This window comes from Myripristis murdjan, chromosome 9 (genome assembly GCF_902150065.1).
Source record: "Myripristis murdjan chromosome 9, fMyrMur1.1, whole genome shotgun sequence".
Lineage (NCBI taxonomy): Eukaryota > Metazoa > Chordata > Actinopteri > Holocentriformes > Holocentridae > Myripristis > Myripristis murdjan.
Genome location: NC_043988.1, coordinates 33,978,247 through 34,000,521, shown reverse-complemented (window position 1 = coordinate 34,000,521; position 22,275 = coordinate 33,978,247). Strand labels below are relative to the sequence as shown.

General features: G+C 42.2%; 1 protein-coding gene across 4 annotated transcripts in view; it reads right to left on the bottom strand.

Annotated features, from left to right (window-relative positions):
* Positions 1–22,275, bottom strand: part of ralgds (ral guanine nucleotide dissociation stimulator) — a 70,327-nt gene that overhangs the window by 16,711 nt on the left and 31,341 nt on the right. For 3 of the 4 annotated variants that reach the window (XM_030060715.1, XM_030060712.1, XM_030060713.1), the window contains exons 2-8: positions 7,205–7,509; positions 4,667–4,741; positions 3,311–3,504; positions 2,786–2,910; positions 1,476–1,691; positions 709–812; positions 528–612 (exon numbers count right to left, since the gene is read on the bottom strand). In XM_030060715.1, the coding sequence (XP_029916575.1) occupies positions 528–612; positions 709–812; positions 1,476–1,691; positions 2,786–2,910; positions 3,311–3,504; positions 4,667–4,741; positions 7,205–7,509 (1,104 nt within the window). The remainder of the gene's footprint in view (positions 1–527; positions 613–708; positions 813–1,475; positions 1,692–2,785; positions 2,911–3,310; positions 3,505–4,666; positions 4,742–7,204; positions 7,510–22,275) is intronic. The other variant, XM_030060714.1, reaches the window with a different exon arrangement.

The window sequence follows — 22,275 nt, the reverse complement described above, 5'->3', positions numbered from 1 at the left end:
TTTTTACAATTATTCTAGATGTTTTAAGGCTGTAAAACCCCTCACTACACACTTTATACACTTTTCTCAGACAGGCATTAACATTTTCTCACTTTTCTCTCTTGTTTAAACTCTCAAAGTTCAAACCTTCTTGGAAAAATAAGTCCAGTATTATAGAATGAACGCATTCTGTACTGTACAGGAGACACGGCACGGAGGAGACTGATTGACAATGGTCTACAGTCCCTTAGCCAATCAGGACGCAGAACACAATGCGCTGTAAAAGAAAAAAAAAGCATGCAAAATTGCACAAAAAAAAAATCCGCGAAACTGTGAGGCTGCGAAAGGTGAACCGTGTTATAGCGAGGGACAACTGTACATGAGTTGTAGTAGCACAGCCGTAGCGCTGTACTGTAGGCAAAACAGACTATACAACTACAACTGCAAATAATTCAAAATAATAACAACCACAGAGTTACTTGCAGTCCACTTTAGTTTGACTTTCAGTATGGCTGTTGGTCTTAAAAAATATGAACTGGCCGACCCACCTTCACCAGAAGCTCCCGGCTCAGAGAGTAGTTGTTGTCGTCGGAGAAAATCTCTGACAGCTCACGGAAAGTGCGGAAGTTTTCCCTGTTGACGGATCCAGAAAGACAGAAAGAAACTAAGACAAACGTCCTTGTATCTTTGACTCGACCTGAGGTGTTAACTCGGTGCGTCGGGTCGTACCTGGACACCTCCTCCCAGGTCCTCTTCAGCCGGTGGATGGCGTTGCACTGCAGCGCGGACAGGATGGCTCTCAGTGACGAGAAGTTCTTCAGAATCCGACACTCCTGAACGCAACACAAAACAAAAGTCCAGCCTGTGAGACAGACACCGCGATCTGACCGGGAGACGGCAGGCTGTGTTTTACTGTCTGCTCCCGGCCCGGCCTGTGTTTTCATATCCAAACACGTTCATGCAGAAATGTAAATGAGCTCCCGGGGAAATAAATACATCAGCTGGCAGCCTCACACGGCAGCAGGGGAAGCTGTGTGAGTTTTGAGGACTTTGATACTGCAGGTGTATTTTCACATCAAAGTCTTGTCTAGTTCAGGTTTAATTGGTTTAAATTGCAATAATTTTCCAACTTGTGCACTAAATTACGGACCGTCAGAGGAGAGTTTAACAAAATGATCGACCGCCAACCAATGAGAAGCCTTCACTTTGCTCTCGACCATGCTATGCCGTCGAAATGAAACACACCTCAGTTTTGACTTTCCTTTTGCATGAGCAGCATCAAACTGAGATTTTAGTTTATTTTTTAAACGAAGAAAGAGTTTTTATGTCAATTTTCTCCTCTTGCCCCGTTCACCTCTAATTCACCGCTGTGACATTTTCTCCTTTTCTTTGGCTTTGTTCTCATGCGACTCCCGGGACTGTGTGTCACCTGCACATTGTGTATCTTTAAAAAAAAACATAATAACATAAATGGAGGTTTCTCTGCGCCGGCTCACCCTGGCCACCTCGATCCAGCGCTCCAGCAGCCGGGCTCTCTGGTTGGGCTTCAGCGTCGGGTTGCTCAGGCAGGTGGTGATGACGCAGTTGGTGACCGAGTTGAACTGAGCCACCGTGGCTCTGATGGTGGGAGCCAGATGCTCCTTGCCCTTCTTGTCCCGCTGAGACCAAATCCCCCCCAGGCAGTGGTACGGCACCACCTTCTTGAACAGATCCTGGAAGAGCATAATCACTTTATTTAATAATTGAATAAATTACGAAAGAAAGAAAGAGAAAAAAACGACAGAAAGACACACCAGAAAGATAAAAGATAAAAAGATAAAAGCTTCCAGCCTCAGATAATTTTGGTTAAATTACTGCAAAATGCCACATTTTGTCAACAACATTTTTAACATTTTAACCTTGATTTCTGAATGAACTTCCTGTCTGTTGGATCATGAAACTTATTCTAACTGATCACAGAAACCTTCAGTCTGAGCTAAAGATGTCACCAAATCTGGTGTTACGGCACGTTGTGTGACTGTGGGAAAATACAGCTGGCTGGGAAACTCAATCCTCTCCAAAATTAAAATATGTTGGTGTACAACTGAGGAACAACACTGCAAAAACTCAAAATCTTACCAAGATTATTTGTCTTATTTCAAGTCAAAAATGTCTTATTTCTAGTCAAAATATCTCATTACACTTAAAATAAGACATGATCACCTCAGAAGTAACTTGTTTTTAGACAATTGTCTCTTGTTTCAAGTGAAAATTTGCTTGCTTCATCGGCAAAATTTGTTTCTTGTTTCTAGCTAATTTTCACTTATTTCAAGTGAATTTTCACTTTTTCCACTGGCAAATTTTGCCAATGAAACAAGCAAATTTTCACTTGTTTCAAGTGAATTTTCACTTGAAAAAAGTGAAAATTGTCTAAAAACAATTTACTTCTGAGGTGATCATGTCTTATTTTAAGTGTAATGAGATATTTTGACTAGGAATAAGACATTTTTGACTTGAAATAAGACAAATAATCTTGGTAAGATTTTGCGTTTTTGCAGTGAAGGCAGCGCTGATAAAGAGCAAATCAAGTGAGCTAACAAAGAGAGAAACATGATAAAGAAAAAGATGCTGGAGCCAGGTGTATGAGCATTATTTAAAGACAAATACCTAACATTGTGCCGTGGCAAACAGGAAATCCACACCTTCATTTCAAAGACATTCTAACAAATCGTGATTTTTCACCTACATGCTCACGGCACCTCGACCGGATGAACGGGGGGGTGGAAGTGGCTAAACGCGGGGATGTTGAGAGGGGAAACACACTCACCGCGTCCATGAGCGTGAACTGCTCGGCCACCATGATGGGGTCAAAGGACAGGAAGCTGAAAGCAGGAAGCTCGTCCTCAAAGCCGCTCTCTTCCTGCGTAGCAAAAGGGCAGCCAATGTGCTCCCCTGCAGAGAGAAAAACACCTTCACCACGCCGCTCGTCTGAACACACATCCTACACACGCCTCCTGCAGTATTTTTAAACCTGACTTTATTTCTCCCGTTTGGAACTGAAGATTGTGGCTCGATGCTCGGTGTGATGCACACTGAACGGCATGGAAACGGATGAGAAATCTGCTCTTTATAAATACAAACTGTACAGAATATCTACAGCTACATAAGATTTGTGGTCACACTGCACATGCATCACAAAACACATTTTCTACACCTTCAAAATATCTAATGATCATAATTATTTTCCTTTTCTTGCCACCCGGCTGCATGGAAGTAACCAGCTGCGATCATGCCACAGCTGCATGTTCACTTTAAGCGAGTTAAGCAGCGCCTCTCTGTCCTGCCTTCATACCATCAGGATCAGGCTCACACTGCTGTCGGCGGTGGAAGTGGGCCAGCAGGTTGCGCGCGCGGCGCTCCAGGTCCGAGCCGGGAAAGTGGAGGTGCAGGTAGGACAGCAGCTGGTGCAGGCAGCCGTAGTCTGGAGGGCTCCAGAAGTCCTCCGAGTACTGGTCCAGCCACGCGCCCAGGATGGACGACACGGTGCTGCGGGACGCAAGCCAACAACGTCAGACGCAAGAAACGCTGCATGTGTGTTTAGTAGGGGTGTGGGGGAAAAATGATTCAATGAACTCTTGTGATTCTTTCATTTTTTTGTACTGAAGTGAAACCAGATGACCTCAGGAATCCATCGGCACCAAGCATAAATTAAAGGTAAATTTTAGCAAGGGGAAATCTGACTTTTGACCTCCAGATGTGTGAATGAAAATGGGTTCTCTGGGCAGCCACGGCTCTCCCCTTTGCAGACACGCCCACCTTCTGCTAATCCCATGCAGTTTGGGTGGTGGTTTTTGGAACCTGACATCACTGCTAAAATGACCTCCAGTGACCTCTAGGAGAATCACCGCCTCACGAAACTTTACAAAAGCAAACTAGAGGAGAATCCAAAAAAACAAAAATTGCAATACAGTGGTCCCTCGTTTATCGCGGGAGTTACGTTCCAAAAATAACCCGCAATAGGCGAAATCCGCGAAGTAGTCAGCTTTATTTTTTACAATTATTCTAGATGTTTTAAGGCTGTGAAACCCCTCACTACACACTTTATACACTTTTCTCAGACAGGCATTAACATTTTCTCACTTTTCTCTCTTGTTTAAACTCTCAAAGTTCAAACCTTTGTAGAAAAATAAGGATGCAGAACACAATGCGCTGTAAAAAAAAAAAAAAAAAAAAAAGCATGCAAAATTGCACAAAAAAAAAATCCACGAAACTGCGAGGCCGCGAAAGGTGAACCGCGTTATAGCGAGGGACAACTGTAAAGCATATAACATGACTCACTAACAAGCCATTTAAAAAATAATAAAAGGAAATATTAAAGGACCACGCTGACAAACTTTAGCTTTCTGTTCCCCCTGGTTTAGAGGAGAAATGCTCACAGTGCTAACAAGCTGCTGTGGTGAACCTGCAGGTCGGGAGCAGGGACGGCTGCGAGTGTGTTATCAGTTCATGAACTGTGTTTTATCACCGCAGAAACTTTCCCAGCCTGACAGCTGTCTGCCCGAGACAAATAACCAGCTAAATCTCCGAGCTGTCCGGGTTTCTCTTTAACCCGGAGATGAATGGGACGTGGCTCAGCGGTGTGTGTGTGTGTGTGTGTGTGTTCAGATTAATGTGGCCGGTCTGACACTCTAAGTCGTGGCAGGCTTACTTTCTCAGCTCCGTGCAGTCGTCCTGGGACACTCGGTGTGCAGAGGTGGCAGGCAGATTTTGGAGCTTGGCGTATCTACGAGATAAAAAGAAATAAAATACAAAGTTAAGAGTTGAGCGTGTTGTGGAAATGACGAACGTGGACTCAGACACAGTGTATACATGTTGAAACATTTTGTCTTTTGCTGAAATATGATATTTAACACGCTTGAAAGAAAGAGGATCTATCTGAGCAGCTCTGTTTAAACCTGCAGGTTCTTTACACTGCAAAAACTCAAAATCTTACCAAGATTATTTGTCTTATTTCAAGTAAAAATGTCTTATTTCTAGTCAAAATATCTCATTAGAAACAAATTTTGCCAATGAAACAAGGACATTTTTACTTGTTCACTCACAAGTAAAAATTTGCTTGTTCCATTGGCAAAATTTGTTTCTTGTTTCAAGCTAATTTTCACTCGTTTCAAGTAGATTTTCACTTGAAACAAGTGAAAATTGTCTAAAAACAAGTAATTTCTGAGCTGATCATGTCTTATTTTAAGTGTAATGAGATATTTTGACTAGAAATAAGACATTTTTACTTGAAATAAGACAAATAATCTTGGTAAGATTTTGACTTTTTGCAGTGTACTGTCTTTGGAAAAAAAAAAAAGATTTCCTTTCATTTTTTGTTCTCAGTTGTCTTGTAAGTGTCTCTTTCTCCAGATGGTAGATATTTCTTTTTTTTTTCATGAGTCCCAAAACTGACCGGCATCTTTCACCATTTTACTCCTCTCCTCCATTTTGTTTGGTTGGAGCAGCCTTACCAAACACCTATGGCCAGACTGGAGCAGCGTTTGGCCGACAGTTGGCGTCAACAAGCTCGCGGGCCAAGAAAAGCTGGCCGTGGCCGACACTGGCCGTCAGCAGACACTCCGATTTATGTGCCTCCTCGCCTCCCTGGTGATGTGAGTTCGCTTCGTGAACAATGGCTCTGCTTGGCAAGAGCAACACGGACGAGAAGGTGCCACTGAGAGCCTCCCGGCCCTCCACTTGAACCTTTTGTTTCAGAGACAACAGGGAGAAATCATCTCAGCCTCCCTCTGTTTGTTTTCTATTGATGTGAACCTCATTAGCGCTTGCACACTCGCTTAAATGATGTCATGTCACGAAGGGAAATACCAAAGCAGCAAAGGATTTCTAGCTGCAGATTAGTGTTGACACAAGCAGATGATAAATTGATTAGTTGATCCATTAATCGATTATTGTAAGGAAGCTCAGCTCTCAATGCTGAAATCTTCCTCTGGTAGCTTTAGGCTGAAGCCTTTTGCACGTGCAGCAGTTTGATTTTTCACTGAACACCGCTGATGAAATGATGATCAGGGCTGACGCTGGTACAGTGATACTAATTTTGCATATTTTTTTCTCTAAGTGAGCCTTTTGCACACCTGTAGGTCGGCAGGTGCGTAGGAGAAAACCGGAGACCGGCAATATTCAGAACAAAAAAAACTCCCGCACACCGCTCGCATCATTTGCAAAAGGAGAACTTTAATAACAACGTTTCGGTACGTAGACCTTCATCAGGTTATCTTACCAAACAATGAGAGAGACAGTCCTAAATAGGTAGGTAAACCCACACCCACAAATCAGGTTCCACCATAATCTAACATCATCAGAGCTAAATTTAAAGCACCTGGACGGATACAGGCGGCCAATGTCTGAGGGGAAAAAAAAAATAAAAAAAATAAATAATAAATAAAAAAAATTATAAAATAATAATAATAAAATGAAAATAAAAATAAAAAATGTAAAGAAAAAAAGGAAAAGAAAAATGACAAAATATATATTTAAGATAAAAAAATATCTCCCTCATTGTTTGTCTCTCATTGTTTGGTAAGATAACCTGATGAAGGTCTACGTACCAAAACGTTGTTATTAAAGTTCTCCTTTTGCATATTTTTTTCTGACATTTACAGGTTATTGATTATGACTGATTAGATTATTTTTGTTCCTATTCATATCCCTATAAAATGATTTTTTTTTTTGGGGCTGTTGGTCAGACAAAAGAGGCAGTTTGCTCTGCCGACTTCAGATGAGCATTTGTTGTGATTTTTAACATTTGATAGATTAAATAATGAATTTCTTCATCATAACATGTTATCCATAAACAGCCTGATGGCTTTATTGTGTCACCCTGTCTTTTTTTTTATGTCAGCAGCCTCAGCCCTGGCCCAGCTGATGGTTGCTTTTTAAAATGAGTCAAATAAAATCAAACAAGCAGCCAATGAATCTACAGCGGACCACTGCAAAGGTCCAATCAGAGGCTTAGAAAAATAGAAAATAGAAAATATCAACAGAGTGCTTTGGATGCTTTTTAAAGGTTGCCGGTCATATTCTACACAGGATGTTTATTTAAAATGGAGATGAATTTAAATGTATTTTCTTTTAGTCTAACTGTCTCCAAAGGGCACATGATTCCCGTTTGCCTGACTGAGGAGCCCTGCAGATGCTCAGATCAGACGCTCGGCTCGCAGTGAGGAGGTGCAGCAGGTCGCCGGCGTACCTGTTGAGCAGGAGATCCAGCACCTGCTTGGTGGTGGCGAAGGAGCGGTAGGTGCAGAGGAAGATGGTGACGTAGGTGGAGTCTTTGCCCCTGAACGCCGTCACCATGTACTCCACCAGCCTCTCCAGCGTGCCGGCCTTGATGGTCCGCACCTTGCAGGTCTCGTAGAGGCTCAGGGCCGAGTCCGTGTCCACGCCCAGCCATCGCTGCCCCTTACTGGCCGACTGGTGGAGCTGCACCTTCCTCAGCGTGATGGTGAAGATGGCGCCCTCCTCGGCCTCCTCGCCGATCTCCTGCGTCGAGCTCTGCGAGACAGAGGAAATGAAGAGTTGATCAAACTTGGTGGAATTACAACATTTAGGGTGAGGGAAAAAAAAAAATCATTCATTCAATCATTCACTTAAGTATCGCAATTTTCATGTGTGATGATGTTAGCCCCCATAGGAGCCATTTCATTGTAGTGAGACCATTTTTATGAAACTTGACATCAGTGCATAAACCTATTGTGACCTTTAGGACTGTCACAGCTTAATGGGACTTTTCACTCACAAACTAGAGGATAAATGCAATTGTAATAAATTGTAATATCGAATTGCAGTACCCGTAGAATTGCAATATTTAAGAATCATCATGAAAGAATTTAGAAGAATCATGTCATATATTCTTTCTATTTTATTTTTATTTTTATTTTATTTTATTTTATTTATTGTTTTTTTTATTATTACTATCGTTATTATTATTATTATTATTTTTATTTTTTATTTTTTACTTGCACAGTGCTGGAGTTGTCGCAATTACATTTCACTGCTGCTGTACCTGTACATTCATGCGTGTGACGAATAAATCTAAGTTAAACATATCATCCCGGCCCATGCAACATCACATGAACCTCACCATTAAGTATTCCTTAGATCCAGACTGGATTATCTCATAAGTTCACCTGATAGTCACTTTCTGCAGAATATTTAAACTTTATTATTCACAATTTTTTCATTACAGTGCCGTAAAAGTGCAGTCATTTTGTCACGACAGCCAGATCTTTTCAGAGATAATGCAATCTCTTCTAATTTTGTGAGGAAAGGCATCACTTTTGTTTCCCCCCATTCTGGAACGAAGCTCTTCAAAAGCCAAATGTGAGCAGATTCGAGGGAGCTGAAACCGGCTTGACACCGAGAAACGATGCCATCCTCACCATGTGGCGACTCCGGCTAAAAATGGCGGACGTTTAATTTTGGATCGACAACCTTCAATTATGAGCGTCTGTGAGAGCCGGCATCCGCAGAGAGAGCGACAGAGTCTCCTCTCTCCGGTCCGTCTCTCTCTGAGTCGTACGTGATGAGCGCACGTGCGCGGCCGTGCACAAACACACAAAAGCTCTGTCACTAAACAGAGCTTACTGGATGACTGGCACGACAATGCGAGCCGGAGCCCGTCCACAGCAAACAGGGCATTAACACGAGCCGCGTGTTGATTCAATGAGAGCTCCGCGGGCCGCGATCCTTCACCGTGCCAGCGTTTGTTCTTGTTTTTGTTGTTGTTGCTTTTCCTCATTAACATAAAAAACAAAGGGGCGAACCGACGGCGCTAGAATGGAAAGATGTCGATCTTTCATCACGGCGGTCGAGAACAGTCACCGATGTTGTACAAGTCGTGTATCCTTCATTAGTTCAGCTGAAAATAATCTCTTGGATGTTGCACAATGGAGCCTAATCGGTACATTTTAACACAAAGCTCCCGGCCAGCGAGTTGGCAAAGCGGCTCCTGTAACTTTCAACAGACTGACAGAGGAGAAGAAAACTGGATTTTTCCTGATCAGATCCTCTTGGGGATGAAGACCGCGCAGTAAAAAGTGACTAAGTTTCTGTAACACAAAGTATTATAAGTACAAATGAAGAGTTTTTGACTCTGTGTGTCTCTGTGTGTGTGTGTGTGTGTGTGCATTTTTGGGCCGGCACTGTGCTGTTTTTTAGTTCTGCTGTTAATGCCAAGACAACAGGAGGTACTAAAAAGCTCAAAAATGCAGGATTCCTCCAGTTGGGAACTCAAGCGGTCTCATTTTTCGTCGTGATTTGTAGTGAAGAAATCGAGTGTAAGCCGATTCGAGCTGGAAAAACAGATCGCTCGCGCAAATAAAGCATTCCAAAACGTGCATAAATAAATTCACCGCGCACTAAAAACGTCTTCAGACATATCATGCCCTTAGCTGCTCGTTCTTTCAGCTTGTATTTATTTCTTTTTTGAAAGCAAGAGTCAGAATGTCTCACTCAAAACAGACAAAACAGACAAAATATGGACACGGCTTCTCATTGCCGTCATAACCACCTTAGAAAGGAACACACAAGCTGTGCACAAGATGTGCTGCTTTATTCTAAATAACTGCACTTTCATTTTGGGAAAAACAGCACCTCAAGCTGACTTCAAATTTGAGCTAAAATTACCCAGCACCTTAACTGTTTATTTATTATTTATTATCTATATATTACATCCTAGGTTAATATACATTCACACTGTTTTTCAGACAGGAGGGGAAGTGATGATTCCTTAAGAGGCCGAATCAAGTCGGTTAGTTCCTGAATCCCAGTACCGGGCGTCGGGTTCTGCCACTTGGTTCTTGGTTCTCGTGGTTTCATGCTAACTCTCCTTATCTATACAATCATGTATATACTTCAGTTCCATCTGTATATTTCATTTCATATTCATTACCATCTGTATATTTCACATCTCATATCTCTTTTTCTTAGGTTAGCCCTTATTGTATATTTTTTTTAGTTTTTTAGCCTTTATAGTCTTTATTGTATATATTTAGCTTTTATTCTATTTTATTTAACTTTATTATATGTTTCTACTGTTGCTGCTGGAACACCAGAATTTCCCTGGTTGGGATCAATAAAGTATATCTATCTATCTATCTATCTATCTATCTAAAGAGGATCCTGTGTTGTTGCTCCATCAGCCAGGCACTACATCTACTGACTGTGTCTAAAGAAGCACCAGAAGCGTATTTAAATTCTGTCAAGCATTTTGTACAACTTGGTGGCGCAGCGTTCATGTGATCTGGTTCATCTTAGTCTCATTTTGGCTCGTAGGTCTCCGAGCGTGTCGCAGAAACCACCTCGACACATCAGCCCACGTGCTTCCATTCAGCACGTATTACAGAACAAATATTGAATTTGAAGCCTCAGCCCCACGCCTACCGCGTGTGTTTAACCTAAATAGCAAAGCTACAGCGATGTGAGTCATTAAGTGGAGGCCTTGATGAAGGACTGGTATGTGATCTGGCGTGCCTCAGTCATCCGTCACGGCCCTGATTGTGTGTCCTGGGAGCGTTAGTCATCAGAGTCCATTTCCAAGGCCTAATGTGCCGCCCCGCTTTACGGCCTGCTTTCGGTCATGATCTGTTCAGCAAACTCTCAATCATCGCCAGGTCCCCCGTGTTGTGATTAGTTTCCATGGCGATGGCACACATACGAGGATGGCTGTGAATTTCAACCCTGAGTGATACAGTAGAGTCATGCACTACAGGGCTGAGGGTTTGGGTTTGGTGCTTTGGTCATGATGCCGACAAATGAGAAAAAAAAAATATATATACATGGATAAGAAGTACAACCTGCATGGACAGGGTAAAGAAACACTGCCAGGGCTGTAAAACATCCCATTGCAAAAGAGGGAAAATAAATTAAGATGACAAGAGACACGAGTGAATCGAACAAGAGCGATGAAATGACATCAAACCTCCAATCTGAGGAAAACAGTGCGACCACAAAAAAGTAAGTCAGGAAAATGGATTGTGCACCAAGTTTGGAGCAAATTTTAATTCAACTGTAGTGTTTACTCCTTTGTATTGATTGTTTTGTCCAGGTAAGAGCGATGCCGTGTGAACTGCGGCGGCACCAAAAACGCCACCAACACACCTGACAACGTCTCACTCCTCAACAACAACAAAACGGCGGTGTGGTTTGCTAGAAGCGAGAACATAATCCCAACCAGGAAACCACCCAAAACTCAGAGTTTGATGCGCATAAAGAGGTGTAACTGCATCCGACAGCCAGCAGTTCCTCGTGCACGGAAAGCCCCAGTGTGAGTCCACATCACCTTTATTTACAAAACCTGCTTCTCTTCTAATTGGGTATCGAGAGCCTAAACAACCTAAAGATAATACAACGTGAACTTTTCCACTCCGGTTCAAACCGCAGAAAAACAAACTCGGTGCAATTGAAAGGCTGAAAGCAGCTCTGACCTTCAGTAACCCCGATGTGTGAGTGTTTAAAGACCGACACAGAGATAAGGGGGGAGGGAGAAACCCCTGGATTGCTGTAAATCCTGTGCAAGATAATAATGGTGAGACACAGCTGCAGCTCTGTAACGGGCCTTGACAGTTAGGAGACGCTTATCAGCCAAACCACAGCGGCCGACCCGCTATCACTTCAGACCGTGAAAAATGCAGAGCTCAAGGGCAGAGGCTCTCTCTCTCTCTCTCTCTCTCTCTCCACAGTCAATCCTCACTATAATGCTCCTATTCATCAGCTCCCTGTTGTTCCACTGAGGACTCTTGTTGCCATGATAACTAAAGATTTTGGTACTAGTTGAGTATGATGGCAAAGGATTGTATATTCAATACTTTCAACAAACACCGTGCTGTGAGAGATCTTACATGTGCACATTCAAAACAACAAAAGTCCACATTCACTAAATCTTTTTGCAGGTTACACTGTGCACATGGGGGGCTTCCAGGGGTCCTGAACAAAACAGAGGAATAGTTTAAATGCCTGTGAAATGCTTCACACACCTTTTAGGCATTCAAACACAAGAAATGTAATTTTCAGGTAATTTGCTTGATACTTTTCTGGGCCTTTTCTTTTACTTTCTTTTTTTGAAATACACTGTGAACTATTTTGCTGATAATTTTCTTTTCTTTTTTTTCTTTCTTGCTACATTTTGGCTAAAGGTCTGGTGATTTTCCTGTAACTTTGGTAGTTTTCCCTGCTGATCCTTCCTTGATTATTTGCACATCATATTTCACAAATAGGCGTTATCACAAGTGGACAGTTTCGTTATGAAGGCAAACCAAACCATCCTAACGAGGGGCTTAACGAGAGTCAACTTGGCGGTCCAGAACATGAAAACATTTGAAACCCCCTGGGCTGTAGCAATAAAAAGTCAGAATGTGACGCTATTCACCGTTTAACTGTGCACAGTGAGTGTGCAGCGTGTCCAGAGAGCGTCTCTGCCCCCCCGTTATGGCCATGCATATGTAAATTACATGCAAATCTAATTTCTACTGCCCACAAAATATTTATCTGGAGCCTATCCACACTGTGCCCAATTCACTGAGAACTTGCATCACCAACTCCCCAACTGTGGCACATGTGAGATCCTCTGAGAGGTGTAAAGACAAAAAAGCTGAAAGATACAACATGAGTAGCTGCAGGGAAGAGTGTTTTTTCATGGTAGAACCTCAGAACTCTCTGTATATGAAGGGGTTGTTCGGTGTGAGGGCAACAAGCTTGGTAAGATGAGCTTTAAACCTGAAGTTGGTTGGCTGCATTCATTTTGAAGGCCGGTCTTACACAATGCAACTCTCAAGGAATTTGCTGCAGGCTGCAAGTGACTGCTGTGTCAACCGGTCTCATATCAACTCGATTTACAACACGCAACTAACTGCATGCAAATTCGCACCGTGTATCTGCAGCAGACGACAGCAGCCTCAAACAGCCCGCCAGGTCTTGAACTGGATCCCGGTTCACCTAAACTGGTCGACAAAGCTTGTGCCAGCAGTGAAAGATGGAACTAAGACGACGACGGACACCCAGCCGGTGCCAACACCTCGGAGGAAAAGTTGCTGAGAAGCAGTCCAAGACAATACGGCAGCACAACGAGCTCAGTGAAGCGCCTTGCTAACCACTAATCTGCGACACTGCTTGATGATTTGTCTTCTTGGCTGCAGTATCACTATTATTAGATCTTCACATTATGCTCCTTTTCCACCAAAGAGGTCCCGAGTCTTGCTTTGCCCCTGCAATTCTCTTCCAAATGGAGGATGTGAAAGCTGTCCATGCAGTCATGATGATGATGATGATGATTATTATTATTATTGTTTATGAGTGTGCTGCAGAGACGCTGCATTGGTTTTGGTCAAATTGAGGACTGAGGACACAAGAAAAGCCAGAGGAAAATGCTTTTCACTTAAAATAAAGGAGGTCAACCACGGCGTGTTTTTCTCTCAATTACTAGCCGGACGTTCTCTTAATAGAATCATCTTCTGATGATTTGTTGAGTCACTCACTCCTGTTTTTTTTTTTTTTTTCTCGTGCCACATGGTTAACCAGTTAAGGATGTTCCAGCGCTAAAGCTCAACCCCGAAGGTCTGCAGGAACTTGGAGAAAACAAGAGGGGGGGGGGGGTCATTTTGGGGCGCAGGAACTCAACCCCCGGTTATAAAAAGGAACCGGTTCCTCCAGCAGGAACAGCGGTAAGGGTTCCGGGACGGTCTCTGTGGCGGAAAAGGAGCTGCAGTTCTGGTGGTAGAGCACAAATTCTGGTGCTGTGATGAGAGCGGCGAGGGCAAACAGAAAGAGGAAGCTCCTGGTAACAGTGGAAAAGTCTGTGTGTGTGTGTGTGTGTGTGTGCAGCAGCTGCCTCGTGGTCGCTCTGCGGTTCAGGCAGCATGCAGGCCTGTTGAGCCTTTTGAGTCTCAAGTGGCTGCAATAATGACAGGGAGCTCCAGGGAAAACGAGGAGGAACTCCCTCTGAGCTCCAGGAGCAGCAGGCAGGAGGCTGAATTTACATGAGACACACACACACACACACACTTTCTTTTTCTGTTAACCCTTGGTTTGTCACACATGCCCTCAGCCTGACTCACTGCTGAGTCACCTCCATCTTCACCAAGCTTGCTATAAACACACAGACACGAGCTACCAAAGAAGGGCAGCCTCCTCAGCACCAAGGCTTTTTTTTTTTTTTTTTCAAACCGATCCGATTTTACGGCAATATTATTCAAGGTCCTTCAATTTGGCCATGTTCATGCAAAACGCCCCAAAACAATTACAAATATTCAGAGGTTCACACAGAGCTTTTATTTCCTGGAAGGCTACGAAACCACTGAAGCTGCATTTTTACTGTAGGAGACAAAACCATTTGAAGCCACAGCCACCGCATGTTCCTGTGTGTGACAGCAGAGCGGATCCAGGCTCAGAGAAATATCTGCAAACACATTTCTGAAATGTTTGTTTTCACCCTCAATTATGTGTCAGATGAATAACTGAAATACTTGTGCGATGTTGTTACATGCTGGGATTGTCTGAAAGAGCTTGAGGGCATTTATTTGAACAGAACTAGATTTGACTCAGTGGTTTTCAAAGTGGGGTCTGGGAACCCCCAGGGGGCCTTGAGGGGATTCCCGCGGGTCCTCAGCAAAACAAGCGTTAGTGTAAATGCTTGTGAAAGGCATTCAGATGACTTTCAAAAGCATTTAAACCCAAGAAATATGACTCAAGTCCAGCATCACTGATATGATGTTTAGATATATTATTTTAATAAGAAGAAATACTGTTTTCTTTTAATCTTTAAAATTGATTTGGCAAATTTTCAGGTAATTTGGCCTTTTATAAGGGTGTAATCTTTTCTTTTTTTAAAACTCATGTTTAGGTCATTTTTTGCTCATCGCCCTTTTTCTGATGTTTTTTGACAGAAATCAAGAGAATCTGCTCAGGTTTCAAAGGGTTAATTTCACTGTAACTTAATTCCCAAGAAATTGTTACAAAACACAAAAATGTATGAGTGAATATTTTAAAATGACACTTCAGTCTCATTGCTTTGAATCTGTTTTTTCAGCATTCAACAACAATAATTTAACACTGAACAAAAAACAAAATATCTTGTCCTATCAGGCTCCACAAGCAATCTGGGCTCTGAGGTTTAATGACAGTCCACTGTAGGGGTCCAGATCCAGGGAGACGTTTGAAAGCCCCGAACTGATCATCAATCAGAGCAAAATGATTTAACAAAAACAAAAACGCACCACCAGCACCAAGAGCTGAGCCCTGGTGACACAAATCTAGCACTCACACTCTTTGTGTTTGACAGCAGAGCGGACGGTTTACAATCCAACACCGTCTGGATGAGGATGAACTTTAACATTAACTTTGTGTAAACCAGCGGCTGTCACCTTTTTAGTTTTTAAGCCCACTGAATAAAAAAAAAAAAAAAAAAAAAAACTAAACCAAGCAGACCTAGAAACTGGATCTGATGTAATCGTATTCTTTGCGGCGTTGAGGCAGAACGCCGACGCAGAACGCAGGCGTGCTGAGAGCCGCCGTGTCACCGAGGTTATCGAGTGAGCTCGCGAGGTCGTAAAACTCCTAGAAGAGCCGTCCTCCTCCACACTGATCAGCTCTACGTTCACCTACACCGTCCTGACACCGGCTCTACATTTCAGCTTCAGGAATGTGGAGCAGATAAAGGGAAGAATGATGATGTAAAGAGGGCAAGGAGGGCGAGGAGGGGCGAAAGGGAAAATAAACACAAAGAACTTCAACAGCCTGGCTGTCAATCAGAGCTGCTCCCTCAAAGCCCGTGAGTCGAGAGGTTTGACTCAAGCAGGCATTTTCTTTTTAAGACATTAGGGCGATCTGGACAAAATCAAATATCATGATCTGTTTGACCAAATACCTTGATATCGATATCATGACGATATTGAAGGGATGACTGCTGAAGCTTTCATGGGATATTAACATACAAAGATTTTTCTAAAAAAAAAAAAATCACCAGTAATATGGATATGATGACCCAAGCAGGCAGAGGTGAATAATAAAACAGCTAGTACAGTCTAATAAGTTCAGAAAATTGCATTTCTTTATTGTAATGCAGCAAGAAAAGACATACCATGATATTACAATATCTGAAATCCCTGAAGATATCTAGTTTCATATCCTGATATCGATATCAATATATCGCCCAGCCCTCGTTCATATGCATTACATTACAACAGTAAAATAGATCAAATGGCCCGTTCATGTCCACATGCTCCTTTATGAAACAGAAACGTGTGGTTGTGGACTAAGCAAGACACACACACACACACACAAACAAACACACACACACACTGTTGCCTGTAGTACACCTATAATATTTCTATCATAACCAAATAGTGTAGCTGCAGAGAGGACTATGAGTTCAGGTCTGTTTACACTGCAAAATCTTATCAAGATTGTCTTATTTCAAGTCAAAAATGTCTTATTTCTAGTCAAAATATCTCATTACACTTAAAATAAGACATGATCACCTCAGAAGTAAACTGTTTTTAGACAATTTGCTTGTTTCATTGGCAAAATTTGTCAATCTTGTCAATGAAACAAGCAAATTTTCACTTGTTTCAAGCAAATTTTCACTTGAAACAAGAGACAATTGTCTAAAAACAAGTTACTTCTGAGGTGATCATGTCTTATTTTAAGTGTAATGAGATATTTTGACTAGTAATAAGACATTTTTGACTTGAAATAAGACAAATAATCTTGGTAGTCTTTTTGCAGTGTAGGCCTGAGCTGTATAATAGTTTATGCTTCCATGTTTTAAAAAAAAAAAAGCAGATAGATATAAAAGCTTCATTTGACCAGGCAGCCCTGCGTGCTGTCTCATTACTCCAACAAAAGGTGCAGTGTAATTCCAACTGGACAGTAATTCAAATCTTAATGCAGCTGGTTTAGACTGGAAATGCCCAATGTGTCTGTGTGACTCTCTGCATTTGATTATGACTGACTATAATAGCTCTGATCATTATTATTATTATTAACATGGTCTGTCAACACTGAGACATGTGCCAAAGCATTTTGTGACCGCTAGAAATACTATTAAAAATAATAATAATAACCACTGAACAAACAGCAATGAAAAAAAAAAAAAAAAAAAAAACATCTGTCGAATTAATTTTCACATCATTCATAGTGATGCAGGTGAAGTGAGGTCATTGTGCTGATGCTCTTCTGATAAAGTAGAATTTTTAATTAAATTCTTTTGAGTCAGTTTGTCCATTTATATGCTGTAGGCCTATTTCTTACTGTTCCACCCAGGTTGTAGGTGGTATTTTATCTCAGTTTATACACTTTCTGTCAATTCTGTGGCACACTGCAATGAACTGTTATATAGATCATATTGTTCCTCATGTGTTGTGCTATGTATTCTATCATGAGGTCCTTGCAAAGCAAAGCAAAGTATGAATTGAGAGTTTTACAGTCACATGATGGTCTAAATGTCCTTTCAGAGGCTTTTCCATGATGATAGGAATAAATTTAAAATGTAAAATCCTGAATATCAGCACACAAAATAGCAGTCTTCACGTTCAAAAACCCATAAAAGCTGAAAAATCATGAAGGTCATGGAGTACTGACGTCTTCAGCTTTCAAATAATTGTTTTTCCTCTCAGAAGCAGAGTCTTTCAGACAGAATCGCTCTGTGCAGAATCTCCAGCCTACACACACCAAGCTGCATGCAACGTGATTTTTTTTTTTTTTTTCTTGCCCTAACCCAATTTATCACAAAGCCCATCTGGGATGAATTAGACTCCTCAAAGGCTCTGGCAACGTGAAATGTGATTTACAAATGGAGAAGGTGTAAGCAGCCACATCAGTGACACACAGGGCTTTCCCTGAGATTAAAAGTTAAAAAATGAAAAAATCTCTGCTGCAGGGACTGAAATTGCGCGATACAGAGAAACAACAGTCTGTTTCTGTAGTGTTAATTGGCATATTTCACACAGTTAACACAACAATCTCGCTCATACAAAGGAAACATGCAGTACACTGATAAGTTTGTGAGTCAGAATTTACATCTTATATCGTAACAATAACAAGTGATTTGACCTTCATTGAATAATTCTGAATAAAAGCTAACAAAGTACAGAAATGAGTAAAAAAATAATCGGATTTTGCGTTTGTGCTGTGTGTTTAGATTGTGATATGAACCGTGATACACGCAGATACAGGGTTGCTCTACATAACTCCCTTTTCAGTGCCTGAATGTTCAGAAAAACAATGTGCGGGGGAGAGAAAACGAGACACCAGCACCTCACAAATCTTCAACTTCCCGTTCAGTCTCAACACTAACATCGATTTCTCTTCGCCTTGAAACAAAAGGGATCTATATCTTACATAAGAAATCCCTCCCATCTTCTTTTTGGATGGTGCGCCTTGTGTATAAACAGTCACCTGGCACAGGAACAGACTAAAAACAAACACACACCGACTAAAGTAAACCCTGATTCCCTGCCAAACCCCCACCTCCGCGTCCACCCCGACCCCGAGGACAAACCAACAGTGTTTTGGGAACGTGATCGCATTTATGTTTACGCCAAATTTCGAAGTTCACCAAAAGAAAAGGGAAAAAAAAAAAAAAAAGCCTGCCTCGATAGCTATCATCCAGCTGTTGAGGAAAAAACAAAAAAAAGAAAGCCCCTATAGAAAGACCCCCTTGGTGCAATGCTCTAATTGTGGCGCTGGGAAACTCCCACTAGAAAGAGAGGCCGGCCCCGAAAACAGTCAACAGCTAAACAAAGCCAACAATAGCCAGCGTCCATTACAACGCCGAGCACAAGCCAGCGACTTCCCCTGGCTAACAATGAGCGCCGAGAGTCAGGGAGGTCATCGGGACTTGGAGCAAAGAGCGAGAGATAGGGGACGGGCGAGAGCGGGGGGGGGGGGGCTGTAACCGAATGTCCAGATACCTTTCACCTGGTCCAAACACTGAGGCACAAACACCATCCCAGCACAAGTTCAATCCCTGCTGCAGCTGAAGGGCCCAGAATAGGATAGGATCAGTCTGGGTAAAATCACCAACAACATGTTTAAAAAATATACTATTAGTGTGCCGTTTATACTCCATGGATGGTAAATGACCTGTACTGAATGTCTTTGATCTATATCCTTCAGCCTTTTTTGAAGGGATAATTCACCCTTTTAAAAAACTTTGATATTATTTCACTTCATCCCGAGCTCTTTTGTAGGACAGCCTCCTTCCCCCCGGCTAACACTCGTAAAAATACCCACTTTAATCCGCTCAACAGGAGGTTAGACGTCACTTTACGAGTTGGTCAAATGAACGGTATATTTCCTGTTATGAACAGGATCCGGTAACTTCTGCACGCCTTTGCTGTCGTTTTGTTTTCCTCATCAAAACACATGAATGCATGAATGCTGGAGGACAAAAATAACAACTTTCTCCTGAATATTAAGAGATAGCTGCTGAGAAATTTTGCAAGCTACCTTCCTGTTTTCCTCCGCTTCCTTCCATCACACACATTTCCCACACCTTTAAAGCGGCCACTGTAGTAACGGCTTCCACCGCGCAAGAAAACAGTTCTAGCATTGACTTTTTTTTTTTTTTTAAACACCCATTCAGGCTGTGCAAATGCTACTACCTATCATAAAACTCGAACTTTGTTTATTTAATAATTTGAGCGGAGTAAGGTGGTTATTTTTGAGACTGTTAGCCGGGGGGAAGTCCACTTCAATGGCAGGAGGCTAACGGTTAGCATTTGGAGCATCCAGCCAGTATCCAGCACTCAGTAACAATGAGAGGAAGCTAGCCCTATAGATATAAGCTGGAAGGGAGTGAAATAATGCCTTTTTTTTTTCAAAATGGGTGCACTATCCCTTTAACACACCAACACAAACAGAAAAAGACAGGATCTCACTGCCTCTCTCACTCTGCCTGTTGTTTTTAAATGATTTTGGATGATTTCCCTCACTTCCCTCCGCCAAGCAGCTCCTGTTTTCGCAGCCCACAGCTTCTCTATCCGTCAGCTAAATATCCCCAAAAACCTACGACCGGATTTGCATGAAATTTGGCGGCCAGACCGGCTTCGCACCGACGAACAGTCGATTCAATTTTGGTGGGTGAATTGGATCTGGGATTTCTGCCATTGAATGATTATAGTTTTATCGTAGCCATAACTTTGAAACTGACAGAGACTTGATTCCAAATTTTAATGGCATGTTTGCGGAGTCGGAAAAAAAAAAAAATCTATTTCACTTGACATTGAAGTGACAGGAGTGATGTGTTTGGGTGTAAAAGAAGTTGGAGGATTGTTCAGCGCTGACGGAGGCTGTCTTCTTGTTTTATAACCATTTTGTTATCCATGTATCATGCTCCACTTTTGGTGTCATTTGGTTTCTATTATTTGGTTAATATGTCTCAGTTTCTCAGCACTTTTGTAAAAAAATTTTATCAGCTCCTTGAATTTTTTCTTCATCTATCCAGCAGAGTTTGTATTTTCTGTCATATAAACTAACCCTAAAGCTTGATTTGCCCCAGTAAAGAGCCATCTTGTTCTTGTCCTGCCTGAAACTGGGTCACGGGGCTGTTATGACACGTATTAGCGATACACCCCGGCCCTGTCATTCATTATCAATCGCTAATATCCATGTACACCATGTACAGAGCGTCACTGTAAGAATAAACCTCTTATCTGTCATCGGAGTCTGGGCTGCGTCCCAGTTCCCTCGCCTATTGTCCGTTTTCACCTTTTCTTACCTAAACCGCGTTGCTGTCGGGCTTCTGCTGCCCTGCTTACAAGGGACTGACGCCGTGCGGGGACGTCATGTAATTAAAAACCGTCTCCCAACCCCTGCAGGTCTGTCTTAATCAGGTCTTACACATGAAATAATCACTGAAATCCTCCATACACAATTTTCCCTACTTGATGCAACAGAGAAAAACAATGTCGGCTCTGACGCCATCACTCTGTCATCCTTTTCTTCTGAAACTAAAATGGCTTGAGGAGTTTTTGCTGAGTAAAAGTGAGGGTTTTTTTTACATCAGAAAAATCAGCAGCTGGCCCAGTGATTCGGTGCCGATCGAGAAACTTCATCGACTGAATTTTACTTTGGTCATGTTGTCTTCTGGGGCAACCCTTCTACCTTTCTTTAAATCACACCAGTTAAAACCATCGAGCCTTTCCCAGACACGGTGTTGTAAAGACGCCCCTCCTCTGCTGGAGCCACATAATCCCTCCAAACCCTCCCGTGTCTCCTCGGCTCCGTCTGCCGCTCCTCTCCTCCAACACCGGCCAAACCTGAAACTGGAGTCGGGGCTGCAGACGGGCCTGCTTGTGCACGGACGCTACGAAGGTAAATCCCAGAGTCCATCCAAGAATTCACCCACTACTTTCACCGGCAAACTCATTTTTCCAGAACATAAGAGGACCCCAAGTGATGACTGGTTTGCTGTCCAAGTGATGGCAGACATTTGTGGTGAAAATTACAAACTACAGAATCATCTACAACACTATCCAAACACAGCCTTTGCTCATTTCATTGCTTTGAATTTACCCATAATTGCTATTTTTTTTTTTTTTTACCCTCCAAGCTACTTGCTGAGCTCAAACTAGTGAAAATTGCAGGTGCTTGTATTTTGAAGCCGTGGATGTGCATTTATCTTGTCAATAAATCCTGGCCCAGCATGCGCCTGTGCTTGAGCTTAAAGTGGGGAAAGTGATGCCTTTTGCTTCATATTAGAATAAACAGAAGGAGAAATTCGGACCACGTCTTCAGTTTGACTCTGCACCAGAGCAGGATGGGAGTTTATCAGCAGCCACCAGCCGAGGCCCGGCACGTTTAGGGGAATTATGGGACTTTCCAGATGCTCTGTCAGGTAACGTTCAGTCAGGTCTCTCCCTTAAAACTCTAAGGGGTGGCTGAAATCAAGAACACGCCTGAATTTTGGGGCTTTCCAGCCGCTGTAGTGTCCTTTTTGTCGAGTGTGATACAGATACAAATAACAAATAACTTTTTTATCTGTTTTTATGTGCATTTTTTGTGTAAAACCTCACATAAATTCAGATTTGTTCTTGAATTTCATCAATATCTGAGGTTGAAAAAGCTCATGCAGAGGAAAAAACATATTTCGTAGCTTGTTTCAGTTGAGAACTGTTTTAATTTTTACATTTTAGTTGCATTGTGTGGCCTTGACTGGTTTGAGGTGTCCCACCAGATACCATTAAAATTTACTATTTTACTGTTTTTCCACTGTCTCTTGTTTTTCTCCATGTTTACGCTGACAAAATCATAACAAAATCCTCA